At 47.9% G+C, this 13048-nt stretch overlaps 1 protein-coding gene across 1 annotated transcript in view; it reads right to left on the bottom strand.

Annotated features, from left to right (window-relative positions):
- ATP9A (ATPase phospholipid transporting 9A (putative)) overlaps positions 1–8268 on the bottom strand; it is a 134405-nt gene extending 126137 nt beyond the window's left edge. The window contains exon 1 of the mRNA XM_061209403.1: positions 8127–8268. Coding sequence (XP_061065386.1) covers positions 8127–8194 — 68 coding nt within the window. The 5' untranslated portion in view covers positions 8195–8268. The remainder of the gene's footprint in view (positions 1–8126) is intronic.
- Positions 8269–13048: the final 4780 nt, after the last annotated feature.

The following is a 13048-nucleotide window of genomic DNA, read 5'->3' as shown; positions in this document are numbered from 1 at the left end:
TCCCAAGGCAGAGAACTGTCAAACCGAAAATATCAATAGTGCTGAGGCTGAGGATCCCTGAGGTCTAAACTGGCCAAACCCTACCTCATCTTGTGTCACAGCAGATGGCCCAGCGAAGAGAGGGAGAGCCTACCAGGCCCCGTTCCCTCCATAGGCCTCTTCTTCCTCAGGGAGGGCAGCCAGCAGGCTCTTCCCTGGCACTGGGCAAATGCCACAGAGATCTAACTGGAAGAAGGCAATAGTCTCCAGCCCACCCAGCTTTCCAATTCACACAAGAAGCCTTTCTTTCCACGGGGCCCCTTCCAACTGTCCTCTCCCACAAACCTCTCAAACTTTAGACAATGATTAAAGCAACGTTAAGGCCCCAGATGAACTAGGTAAACTAACCATCGTTTAAAAATCATGTTTTTCATGGACGACTTGGCAAAATAAAAAGAATTTTTAAGTCTACAAATAACAAATGCCGAGAAGGTGTGGAGAAAAAGGAACCCTCCTACACTGTTGGTGGGAATGTAAGTTGGTGCAGCCACTATGGAGAACAGTATGGAGGTTCCTCAAAACACTAAAAATAGAACTACCATGTGATCCAGCAATCCCACTCCCGGGCCATATATCCGGACAAAACCATAATTCGAAAAGATACATGCACCCCAATGTTCACAGCAGCACTATTTACAATAGCCAAGACACGGAAGCAATCTAAACGCCCATCAACAGATGAGGGGATAAAGAAGATGTGGTACATGTACACAATGATACTATGCAGCCATAAAAAAGAATGAAATAATGCCATTTACAGCAACATGAATGGACCTAGAGATTATCATACTAAGTGAATAAGTTAGACAGAGAAAGACAAATATCATATGACATTGCTTCTATGTGGAATCTAAAACATGACCTACATGAACTTATCCATGAAACAGAAACAGACTCACAGACATAGAGAACAGACTTGTGGTTGCTCAGGGGTAGGTGGGGTGGGCAAGGGATGGAGTAGGAGTTTGGGATTAGCAGATGCAAACTATTATATATAGAATGGATAAACAACAAGGTCCTACTATATAGCACAGGGAACTATGTTCGATATTCTGTAATAAATCATAATGGAAAAGAATATATATATGCATAACTGACTCACTTTGCTATACAGCAGAAACTAACACAACATTGCAAATCAACTATACTTCAATAAAATAATTTTTTTTAAAAAAGAATTTTTAATCTATTAGCACAACCAGCTTATCCTTTTTCTTTCCCCTTTGTAACAACAACATTATATTTTTAGACCAACAGCACCATGTTATTAGCACAGGCCACCACTTCCTAAATGTCAGGCATGACGTGGGCACGTCTACAAACCTACCGAACTATTACTGACTTCATACTTTTAAATCAACTCTGTGTTTTTTACTGAAATGTATTCTAAAAGAAAACTTCCTGTCACTACTACAAAGAGAAAACAAGTATCACTTGGCACAAACAGAAGGAACTATAAACATATTTGCTAACCTTTCAATGTTTGGCCACGAGCCACCTAAAGTGATCTCTGCTGATGCTTCCCACAGGCCAAGCTCTGAATACCTAAATCAATCTTTCAAAGTCACATAAATAAAAGACGCTAGCTTTAAAAACAATCAGCACCATTCTATCTCTTTAGGTAAAAGTCATGGAAAAATATGTAACGATGAGTCTTTTTCTTTCTAAATTAAACCAAAGTCCACTCGCTTTTAGGAGGGAAGCTCGAGGCACTTCATGTCCATTCCCAAAGGTGGCCATCAAGTCTGGCCAGCCCTAGTTAATGACTTTCATCACGTGCATCTGGGTAGAGATATTAAAAGAAACTTCTGTTCTGAGAAGTAACAGCCCAAAGTCCAAAGACGGATCATTCGACACCCCGCCTCCTCCTTTCTACTTGTTGCATGGGTGGCCGAGGTCAAGGTCAAATGGCCACCCTGCTTCCTTAGGGACTGGCACCCAGGTGGCTCACTGGCCTTCCTCAGGGAAGCCCCGGCAAGCGTGGCGCCTGTATCCACGCTCTACCCTTCGGCATCTCCACCTGGGTTTGTAATTTCACATCCGGTGTCACTGCCTGTGCCTGGCATGGGCAGGGAGCACCTGGTCCGGGTTTGGTCAGCACAGGGGAGGGACCAAGGCAGGGATTCTGTAACAGGAAATGGATGGCACAAGTGCAGCTGGGCTGGCAGAGGACGCACAGAGCACTTCCTGATGGGCCGCTACCAATGCCTGCTCTGACTGTTCTCATCCAAGGGAGCAGAGAGCTGTTAACACAACTCTCCACTCCATCACAGAGAGGGGAAGGGCTGGGGTCTGTGGATTTCATTCACCAGCACAATCTCCCATAGACTCCCCCAAACACACCCCACCCCCCAATATTAATACCTAATATTAGGTATTAGGACGGCATACCTAATACCACGTCCACTGTGTCAACAGAAAGACGCTGAAAACACACGCACCCCTACATACAGCCCATCCTTCTGATTTGTGATATTTGTTTTTGCCAATTCACCTACTGCCTAAAATTCGTAACCTCAAAAATCAATGCTCACAGCACTCTCGTGGTCATTCACAGACATGCTCAGCGTGGAAAAAACAATCCGAGTCACCCACACACATTCCCAGCTGAGGCTGAACGGGGCGAGGATCTGCCTTCTCGTCTCCGCTCTCATACTGTACACAAGTGTCCTCTTCATGGCCTGTTTAGTGCCATGTGTCCTGCATTTCTGTGCTTTTAGTTGTCTATTTCACCGTTTAAAATGGTCCCAGCACTGTCAGCGTGCCTAAGAGCAAGAAGCCTGTGATGTGCCTCACGGAGAAAAATACATGTGTTACATATAAGCTTCCTTCAAGGCATGAGCTGCAGTGCTGTTGGTCATGAGCTCAATGTTAATGAATCAACAATGTATTTAAACACCATGTCTTTCAACAGAAATACACCTAACACAAGGTTCTCTACTGATCAGTTGACTGAAATGTTGTAACAAGAGGCTCACAGGAACCTAACCCTATATTTCCCCCTAGGAGCTGTGGTTCACTGTTCGCTAATTCAGGGCTGGCAGGGACTTCACAGAACAGAACTACTGCAAGTAATGAGAATCAACTGTACTGTATACCTAATACTACCCTCCATGATGTCAACAGAGACAGGCATTTTACCATCACAAATCAGAAGTGACAGCTTCAATAAAAAGTTCAGAACTTCCCACTGAATAAACACATCTGTATAAAGAACTCCCCACGCGGGCACTGTTCTTAGCCCACATCAACAGTGAATTCACATCACTGATGCACCCTCATCCTGGCATGGCATGAGCACCTCTGCAAAGGAGCATGTGGCCTGCAGCAGCCCTGCCACTACAGATTTAGTCATTTGAGGTCTGAGAGAGCTTCTGGCAGAGTCAAGTCCTCTGTGGCCATTTTCCGGCCAGAGTTCTTACTCAACCAGACTCTCTACAAAGTTCTAGAAAGAGAAGGAGATCGTGTTACCCAGTGCAAGAGTCCGCATGAGGCTTCGTCCCCCTTCCAGGCTGTGCAAAGAACAATTTCTGACGTTCTCTGAGGGCTCACATCCACTCTGCATATATTATGCCCGACCACATGGGCTCTTACTATGTCGCCACTTTACAGAAGAGGAAACTGAGGCACAGGAGGGAAAAGACAGTGGTCTGGGACTTCCCTGGTGGCACGGTAGTTAAGAATCCACCTGCTGGACTTCCCTGGTGGCGCAGTGGTTAAGAATCCACCTGCCAATGCAGGGGACACAGGTTCGAGCCCTGGTCCGGGAAGATCCCACATGCTGCGGAGCAACTAAGCCCATGCGCCACAACTACTGAGCCTGCGCTCTAGAGCCCGCGAGCCACAACTACTGAGCCCACGTGCCACAACTACTGAAGCCTGCGCACCTAGAGCCTGTGCTCCGCAACAAGAGAAGCCCACGCACCACAACAAAGAGTAGCCCCCGCTCCCTGCAACTAGAGAAAGCCCAAGCGCAGCAACAAAAACCCAACGCACCAAAAAAAAAAAGAACAAAAAACAACTCACAGTAGACAAGAGAAATAAAAGCATATGTCTACACAAAGACTTGAATGTTCTTAGCAGTGTTATTTACAATAGCCAAATACTGGAAATAATCCAAATGTCCATCTTGGTGAACAGATAAACAAAATATGGTATATCTACACAATGGAATTCTATTAAGCAATAAAAAGGAACTTTAAAGCCATTGTGCTAACAAAAAAGAAGCAGTCTCACAGACATGGAGAACAAGACGAGTTGTTACCAGTGGGGGGCGGGGGGTGCTAAATAGGGGCTGGGGAGCAAAAGGGACAGACTATCGGGTGTGAGATGAGCTCAGGGATATACTGTACAACACAGGGAATATAACCAATATTTTGTAATAACTGTAAATGGAAAGTAACCTTTAAAAATTGTATAAAAAAATTAAAAATTAAAATTAAAAAAAATATGCTAAGTGAAAAAAGGCAGATACAAAGACAACATATTTTATGATTCCATTTATATGAAATTTCCAGAAAGGGCAAACCTATTAAAACAGAAAGCAGATCAGTGACAGCCTGGCATGAACTGCAAACACGCACGAGGGAACTTTTGGGACTGATGGAAATGTTCAAAAACTGGATTGTGGGGACGGCTGCACAAACTCTATAAATCTACTTGAGAAAAATTAGTGAGTTGTACATTAACAGTGGATGTATTTTATGTGATGTAAATTATACTTCAATAAAGTTACTTATAAAAAAAAGCTGAAATAGACTCTGTACCTAAATAGTCAGCTCTTTCTTAACCCAGTTCATAGCCAAAACCTCCTAATGCCCCAAGTCCAAATACGTCAAAAATCAAAGCATCCTTGTCCACTTAGGCCACAAAACCCCAAATTATGACTAAGAGAAGGCAAAGTCTCAGTTCTGCCAGAGCTGCTTTCGACAATATCTATCACACCAGGGCGTCTACATACCTGGATGGAATAGTTTATGTAGTTAATCATTTCCTGGATTTGATCAGGAAGGAGAAATGAAGTCAATAATATTTCTTTACTTGCTACCATCAAAGGTCCTTCCTCTCAAAGGAGCGTTCTGGAGATCCCCCAAAGCAAACCTTACACAAAGACCTAATTATCGCTATCTGTCCTAGTAAAGACCCAGGATGTACTAAGCACTTAGTGTTCCAAACTTAACATGGATTAAGTCTCAAAACAATCCTAGGAGGGATACATAATTACTGTTACTCCCACTTTACAGATGAAAAAATGAGACCCAGAAAGGTAAAGTAATTTCCCCAAGTCACACAGCTAGTGAGTGGCAAAACCCAGGCTTGCACCCAGCTCTCCAATCCTACGCCCACGCTCCCAACCAATCTCTTGTGTTTCACCAAGAGGAGAACTTCATTTAGCCAGAAGGAAAGCACATGATGTCAGAAAAATGGTTTCCAGCAATGTGAGGCAAATGCCTTGTGTCCTAACAAAACCACTGTAATAGTTTTCTCAACATCAGGATGTGGTAACTTTCTCAAGAGAGAAAAGAGCTCTGGGTCTATGGGATTCCTCCAGCAAATAAATTGCATGTCTTGGCAACATATGCTGAGTGACCCCAGCATTAATTATACTCTGTCTCCTGGGACCTGTGGCACCTATGTTTTTGGTTTTTTAACCACAAAATCCCCCAACCATCCTACAGCTTTGAGCCATTAGGTAAAAAGAGTTGATCCACCTCCTCACACTGAGTATCCCTATGACCTCCAACAAATTATTTAGCATCACTGAATCTTAGTTTCCCTGTCTATAAAATGAAGAAACTAACTCCAAAATTTCACACAGTTGTTATGAGGATTTAAACACAGCCATTTATCTCAAGTGCCCAGCAAAGAGTCTGACCCATCACAAATATATTTCTTATTCCTTTACCTCCCCCCGCCCCGGCCCCCCGTCTTAAACTACAGGAAGCCTTTCCATCTCTCTGTGCTTCCAAAAGTGTTTCCCAACACCAAGACCCCCAACTTGACAAGGCTACTCCTAAAAATGCAGATTAAATACTAGAACATATATGCAAATACCTGGAATTCCAGATACATGATTTGAATTTGAATCCATGTCACTGTTTAGGAAATCAATTAGTTCCAAAGTAGCAAATTCTAAAGGAGGAGTGATCTTCCATGTCAATAACAAACAGAAATTTTTTTTTTTTTTTTCCAACTGTCAGCACCACTTCCTCTGGGCCCCTGTATCAACGGTGCATATTTCTATCATGGTAATCATCACTTTTAAATAATAATTTGCATTTTTCTCTCATGCACTGAATCAGAGGTTCTCAACTATGCCAGTGCATTAAAATCATCAGGAGAGCTTATAGCCAGGTCCCACCCAAGACTCTTATTTCAAAGGTCTAAAATGGGGCAGGGATGGTAATTGTTTAAGCTGCCCAGGTGATTCCAATGCAGGGTCAGGAGGCCCGCACCTGTGGTCAGGGCTTGTTTAATTCGTATATGCACCCCAGTCACCTGACAGCCCCCCCACACACAGTAGGCATTTTATAATTGTTTTTGGCACAAATTAATAACTAGAGGATCTTCGAGTCCATTGATCATATTAATTCGTTAAAACACTTACTGAGAAAAAAAAATTTACTGAGGGTGTATATTACATCAGGCACTATACCAGGCATAGGGCTCAAGTGAATTGTCATCGTTCTTTAGCCTTGAGTGGTCAGGATTAAAACGCGCGCGAACAGTGAAGGAAGGGGTGGAGGGCTGTCGGTCTCTGGGGTCAGAGAGCCTGAGCGCAATCTGCACTTTGCAGCATCTTCCCAGCAGCCCTCGACCTCGCTGGGCTCGCTTCCTCCTCTGTATTCTATCAATGGGGCCTCCTCACCGGGGGATTCAAGGAAGACTTTAAGAAGACAGGGACAAAGACCTCACAAAATGGCAGCTGGCATCATTCCTCTTTTTTCTTAATTCGACAGACACCTGGTGAAGCCAGCCTACTTGTTCACCCTCCTCACCCCCTCCATCAAGTAACCGACGCCGCAAACAGCGGCCGCCACAGGGAAAGGCCCAGAGAGAACAGGACGCCAAAGGGAAGGGCCGGTCCGAGAGGCCCGGCCCCGCCCAGCTGCGGTTCTCAGCCTTCACCCGACAACAGCCTCACCTGGGCAGCCTCGGAAAATGCACATTTCCAGGTCCCACCCCCAAGAACTGATCGGCGGGTCTGGGCGGGGCCGGGGAATCTGCATTTTAACCAGCTCCCCTCAACCTTCCCCCCAGCTAACTCTGTCGCAGGCGATGCCACAGACCCTTAAAACCTCAACAGGTCACTGCCATCCTCCGAATAGGAAGACGGCAGGGCGCAAAACATCCGCCCGTCCTCTCTCTCCAAGTGAGGGAAACCCTCACCAGGCTGTCCAGGGGCCTGCCAATGCGGGAAGGCACAGCAGGTGGCAACCCCTACGCCTGCCAGGGGGCTCCTTCCCTCAAACTGTGGGGAACCGTGGAGGGGGGGGGGTCTCCTGTCGACCAGTAGGAGCCCTTCTCGCCCTCCTGCGGCTACTAGTTCGGGTCCAGCCGGGGCCGGGAGGGGAAGGCGGCCATCTGGGGGCTGGGACCCGGAGGCACTGATGGGGACCCCCCCGGCGGGTCTGCGGAGGAAGCCATGCCTCCCCCGACAAACAAACTGAGCATACCCGGGCTTCGGAGGACTCCACGCGCAGAGCAAGGTTTGAAACTAACCAAATCGGAATTACAACGACAAGGAGTAATCAGGAAACAAAATGGTTAAGAGGCAAGGCTGATCCCAATTCCACGCGCGTGTAAACAGCGCTGGGCAGGCCCGGCTTCCAGGGGTTTCGAAAGGAAGGGGGGCATCGGTGCTAGGCAGCCGGGCGCTTGGGCCCGAAAGGGACGCGATCGTGCCGGGGGCCCGGGCGGGGGCTGGAGCTGAGCCGAATTCTCTCCCCGCCCGCCCGCCGGCCTCCCAGGCCCGGCCACCGGCTCATGGCGCCGGCCAACCTGTCAGGCCCGGCCCGCCCCGCCCGAGCGCCAGGCTCCGGCCGCGCGCGGACAAAGGAGGGCTGCCAGCCCCGGGTCCCGCTCACCCGCCGCGGGGCCTGCTGTCCATCCGCTTCTTCTGGCGCACCGGCTGCAGCGGGATGTTGTCCGTCATGTCGCCCGCGCCGCCCGCCTTGGCCGCCGTGCCCCCCGCGCCGCCTGGGCCGCCGCCCGGTCCGGCCTCCGCGCCACCGCCCGCCGGCGCCGCGCCGCCCCGGGGGAGGAGGCGGCGGCAGCGGGCGGGCCGGGCCCGCAGCGAGGGGGCGAGCTCGCGAGCGCCGGGCCACGCGCGGAGCCGCCCGCGCGGCCCGACCGACGGACACGGGCGCACCATGGGCCCGAGCTACGCGCCGCGCCCGCTCGCCCAGCACCGCGCCTGCCACGGGGGGCGGCCGGCTGTGTCCGCGCCGCCGCCGCCGCCGCCGCCGCAGTGTCCCCGCCCCCGGCCCGCGCCGCGCGCCCCCCACGCGCGCCCACCCGGCCACGCGCCCCCCGCCCACGTCCCGCCGTGCGCGCGCGCGCCCGGTCCCCGCCCCCAGCCGACACCACTTTCACGCGCACACACTGCCACGCTCCCTCGGCCTCCATCCTCTCACGTGCTCACTCTTGCACGTTCACACGCGACCCGCGCGCGCACACACACACGCACACTCATTCTCACCTGCTTACTCCGCACCAGCATCCGACCTTCACAATCACACACGTACACCTGCACGCACACACCCTGCTACACTCACCCCCATGAGTCACCTTCGTCCGCCCTGGATCTCAGGCCTCACACACGTGTGCCCCCAGGAATCACAGTCACACCGGGACCCACACTCTACCTCACTCCACTTTCCAGACTCCCTCACCCACCATCCTTCACCATCACCTACCCTCACTCTCCCACCTGGACCCCTCAATTCACAATCACAGCATGCACGTACACACCTGCACACCCTCGTTCTCACACACACTCCTTCACCTACCTCTGGGGCTGACACACGTACCCTTCTCAGTCACCCAGACCAACATCTGCACCTCCATCCTCTCCCACACAGTGTCCGGGATCCACTAACTTTCCAAGGACTCGATAAAATTTTAAGAACAGAAAGAAGATGAATAGTGGTGAAGGAAGGAGGGAGGGAAGTTAAAAATCCATATGTAATGAAAGAGCCTCAAAATGTAACACCGTATAAACTAACCTACTGCAACTAAAGGAAATTTTGAAGTAGCTACATCTAGTACATTTCATGCGGGATGCGGGTGCCTTTTAATTTGTTTGCGATGAACAAGGGCAAAGCCACCAACTGTGTCTGGGGCCTTGGGTGAAGTGGATCCCAAACCAAGAAGTGTGACTTATCTCATGTTCCGATGAAGTTCCTCAAGAAAAGCATGTCATTAGACGTTGCTGCATGGCACCTTTGAAGGGAAAACAGCATTCTTTGGATAACAGACCTGGTCTGCTTTGCGTCCTGTACCTAGGACAGTGCTAGGCCCACAGCATGATACACAGTCAACTCTCAGTAAAGGCTCACTGAGTGGAGGAAATGTAAACATCCTGACCCACCAATTATGGCATCAGAGGAGGCCCCACCCCCTCCCACCTGCTCCCCTAAGGTAACCTCTCAAACCCCACCCACCTCAGACCCTCTTCTCCATTCCACTACCACACAAGGTAACAGACAAGACCGAAGAGATTGTGGCCCTTTAATCCAAGGTCCCCCACACAGCTGGTGTTCAGTAAACGTGGGCTCGTTTTAATCAAGCACCTAAAACACACGTGGAGTCCCACATTTAATCCTCCCAGCCCTGCCAGCTGAGTCTAAATGGTCACACCCATTTCACAGGCGAGGAAACAGAAACTCAGAGTGGCCTGCACAAAGCGACGTGATTAGGAAGGAACTCAGCTGGGCTCCCAGGCCTGGTCTTTTGTGATCCAGAAGGCAGGAAAAATGCCCTCCAGTGACCAATGGATTCAGTTATCGTGACATTTCCAGGCACCTATTAATCCTGATTCCGAATATCTTCCAGCTCCCTCTGATCCTTGAGGAGCCCCCCTGTGGCCACCCTTGTCAGGCTGTGCCCTCACTGTCTAGAATATGCAGTAATAATAGTGGCTCCCTCATCTGAGATCCTATATCACTTCCACCACCTCCCAACTGTAGAACCAGAGGCGACTTACAAACTGCTGAGGCTCAGTTTCCTCATCTGTAAAATGGGGATAGTACCAGCCTCAGAGGATTGTTGGAAGGGTTAAATGAGCCAATCATGTACATAAAGCAATTCAAAGAGTGCATACACAGAGGGAGAATGTGGGCAGTTCAGGATTGTTGGAAGAATTCAGGGCAGTAATAGGAACATGTAAAGCACTTAGTGCAGCCCATGCCACAAGGTCAATTCTCATCAAGGTTAGCTATTACAATTTCTCGTCCTCCTCCTACAATGAATATTATTATTTTTTTCCTAATTAAAGAACACCACAGTGTTATCAAATGGTGGTCTCTGGACAAAAAGATTCTAGGTAGATTTTTGAAATATAATTCAGTCACTAGATTATTTTTTGTAGTAGTCAGTACAGAGAGCTCCATTATCCCATCCCATACCCACCTTACCTCATATCCACCCCCACCCCAAACCCAGCAGTCTCCCTTATTAACATCTTGCTTTACTGTGGTACATCCAAGTGGATCTTAACATTTTCCTTCTTTATGTTTTGTCTATACTTTCTGCTTTTTCTCTAGTGAACAGGTATCACTTTTACAATGTCTTTCTTTAAGTAAATACATTTTTAAAAGGCCAAAGAGCCCCCTCCATCTCCAAAGGTAATAACATTTTCATATGAAAAGAGGCAATTTTTATTGCCTTTGCATTTCCCAAATTTCTTACAGTGCACTTTTATAATCAATACAGAAGACACTTTAAAAGACTCCCTTCCAGCAAGGCAATCCCTCAGGAAAGGAGGCACTTAAAGGCTTTTATCTCTTCTTGAGAGAGATCCAGATGCTTGCGTGAGATAGCAGAGAGCCTGTGGGGAGAGCAGCAGGGCTGGGGCAGTGATGGGGTGAGGACGGGAGGAGGGGCACAGCATCCCTCTTCCGGGCCCAGCCCTGCCTTCTCCCCGTGGTCCTAGGAATGGTCACCTCAGGGTCCTGCTTTCTGAGGAGCAGCCCCTTTTGTGGCCTTTGACAGCCGTCTCCATCCAAGAGGCCCCGGGTACAAGAAGCCACTGACCCCTAGAAAGCTGGAGCAGAAAGATCTTTGACAGATTAACCAACCTAGTCTAGCCTCTTCTTTCCAGAAATCAGAGAGACTGAGGCCCACAGAGGTCACCCAACCTCACCAACAGATGTTGGGTCCAGACCATAATCTATCTTGAGACTCAGTCCAGCCCACGCTGAACCCTCATTTTCATAGATCACCAAGCTGGCTGCAGCTGTTTACAGAGTGTTGGTGGTAAGAGGCCAAGAAGTCAAGGGCACTAATGGGTCAAACGGAGGCAGGGAAAACAGGAACAATGACTTAATAAAAATGTTTTGGGTAAACTCAGGCTGGGGAGAGAAGAAGTTCTTTTGGTGCCTAGAATCTTCTCTCTGAATGAATTCTCTCTGAATGAATGCATTCATTAGGTAGTCCCTAAAACAGTTTAGGTAGTCCCTAAAACAGTTTCTCAGCCTCAGCACTACTGACATCTGGGCTGAATATTTCTTTACTGTGAGACGCTGTCCTGTGCATTGCAGGATGTTTAGCAGCATCCCTCATCTCTATGCACTACATGCCAGTAGCAGCTCACCCCCTTCTCCCTGGTTGTGACCTCCACTGATGTCTTCAGACACTGCAAAATGTCCCTGGAGGGCAAAACTGTCCCTAGCTGAGACCCACTGGGCTAGAATGTGATGTTAAATCATTGCTAAATTTCTAGTAAAGCTGTGTCTCTAACACTAATCTCATCTAATCTCATCATCAAGAAGAAGTATATCTTCTTCACTCCCCTTTTTGGGGACAGAACTTTGTAAGCACTTTCCACAAGCACCTATATCTAGCTAGGATTTAATAACATTACTTTGTTTGTATGGTACTGTTTTTACCTCCAAAAAGACACAGGAAGTTTAGGGAAAACACCACTGAACAATTGATTCAAGTCATCTTCACCAAGGACCTACAATATTCCAGGCCCTGGGGATACAGTTAACGAGACACACAATCCCTGCTGCCTAGGGCTGGGGGCTCTGCTGGTTCCTAGAGGTAAGAAAAGACTGGTCATCTTCAGCAAGATGACCAGATGACCTGTCTAGCACACTCTTCCGGGTTACCTGTGTCTTTCCTTGTCTTTGAGCTCTTTTACAACTCTCTAACTTGCAGAAACCCGATAGTAACACAAATGATTCTTCTCCATAGAAATGCAAATGAATTTTGTCCAATGGAATGCAGTTGATTCTAGCCCTGTGGATACTGACCATTTTTTGCATCTTTATGTAAATTCACTTGAACTTTCCTGATTGCCTGAAATTGGGGAGTTCTTTCAATTCTCCTTTCAATCAGTTGTAAAACTGTTGATACAATCTTAGACACGTTCATTTTACATTTGTAGGAGTCCTGATTTTCCCCTTCTAAAATGTTATATTTCAACAGGATAGACAGAAAATAAACAAGCAAACATTTCAGAGTGCAAAATGCCATGTGGATAACAGAAGAGGGCAATGTGAGATATTGTGCTTTTGTTTATCATTCTTACTTGATAAAAAGTTGGCAACCCTAAGCAATTCCCTTCTATTTCCCCCCTAATTTTTAAAAACAATTTCCTGCTCTGTGGAATCTCCAAGATTAGCAATCCTAAATTCCATTATAGTTTCCTCTCCTCCGTCCCCTGTGGTCTTCACCACACAAGAACATGAAGATGAAGATAGAATCAGCCTCCAACACGATAATTAACTCAGGACATTTAGGAAGGTCATTGAAAATAATTTCTCCCACCAGGATGGTTTGA

Source organism: Eubalaena glacialis, chromosome 13, assembly GCF_028564815.1.
Source record: "Eubalaena glacialis isolate mEubGla1 chromosome 13, mEubGla1.1.hap2.+ XY, whole genome shotgun sequence".
Classification (NCBI taxonomy): Eukaryota; Metazoa; Chordata; class Mammalia; order Artiodactyla; family Balaenidae; genus Eubalaena; species Eubalaena glacialis.
The sequence above is the reverse complement of the archived record's forward strand: the minus strand, read 5'-3'. Positions and strand labels throughout refer to the sequence as shown.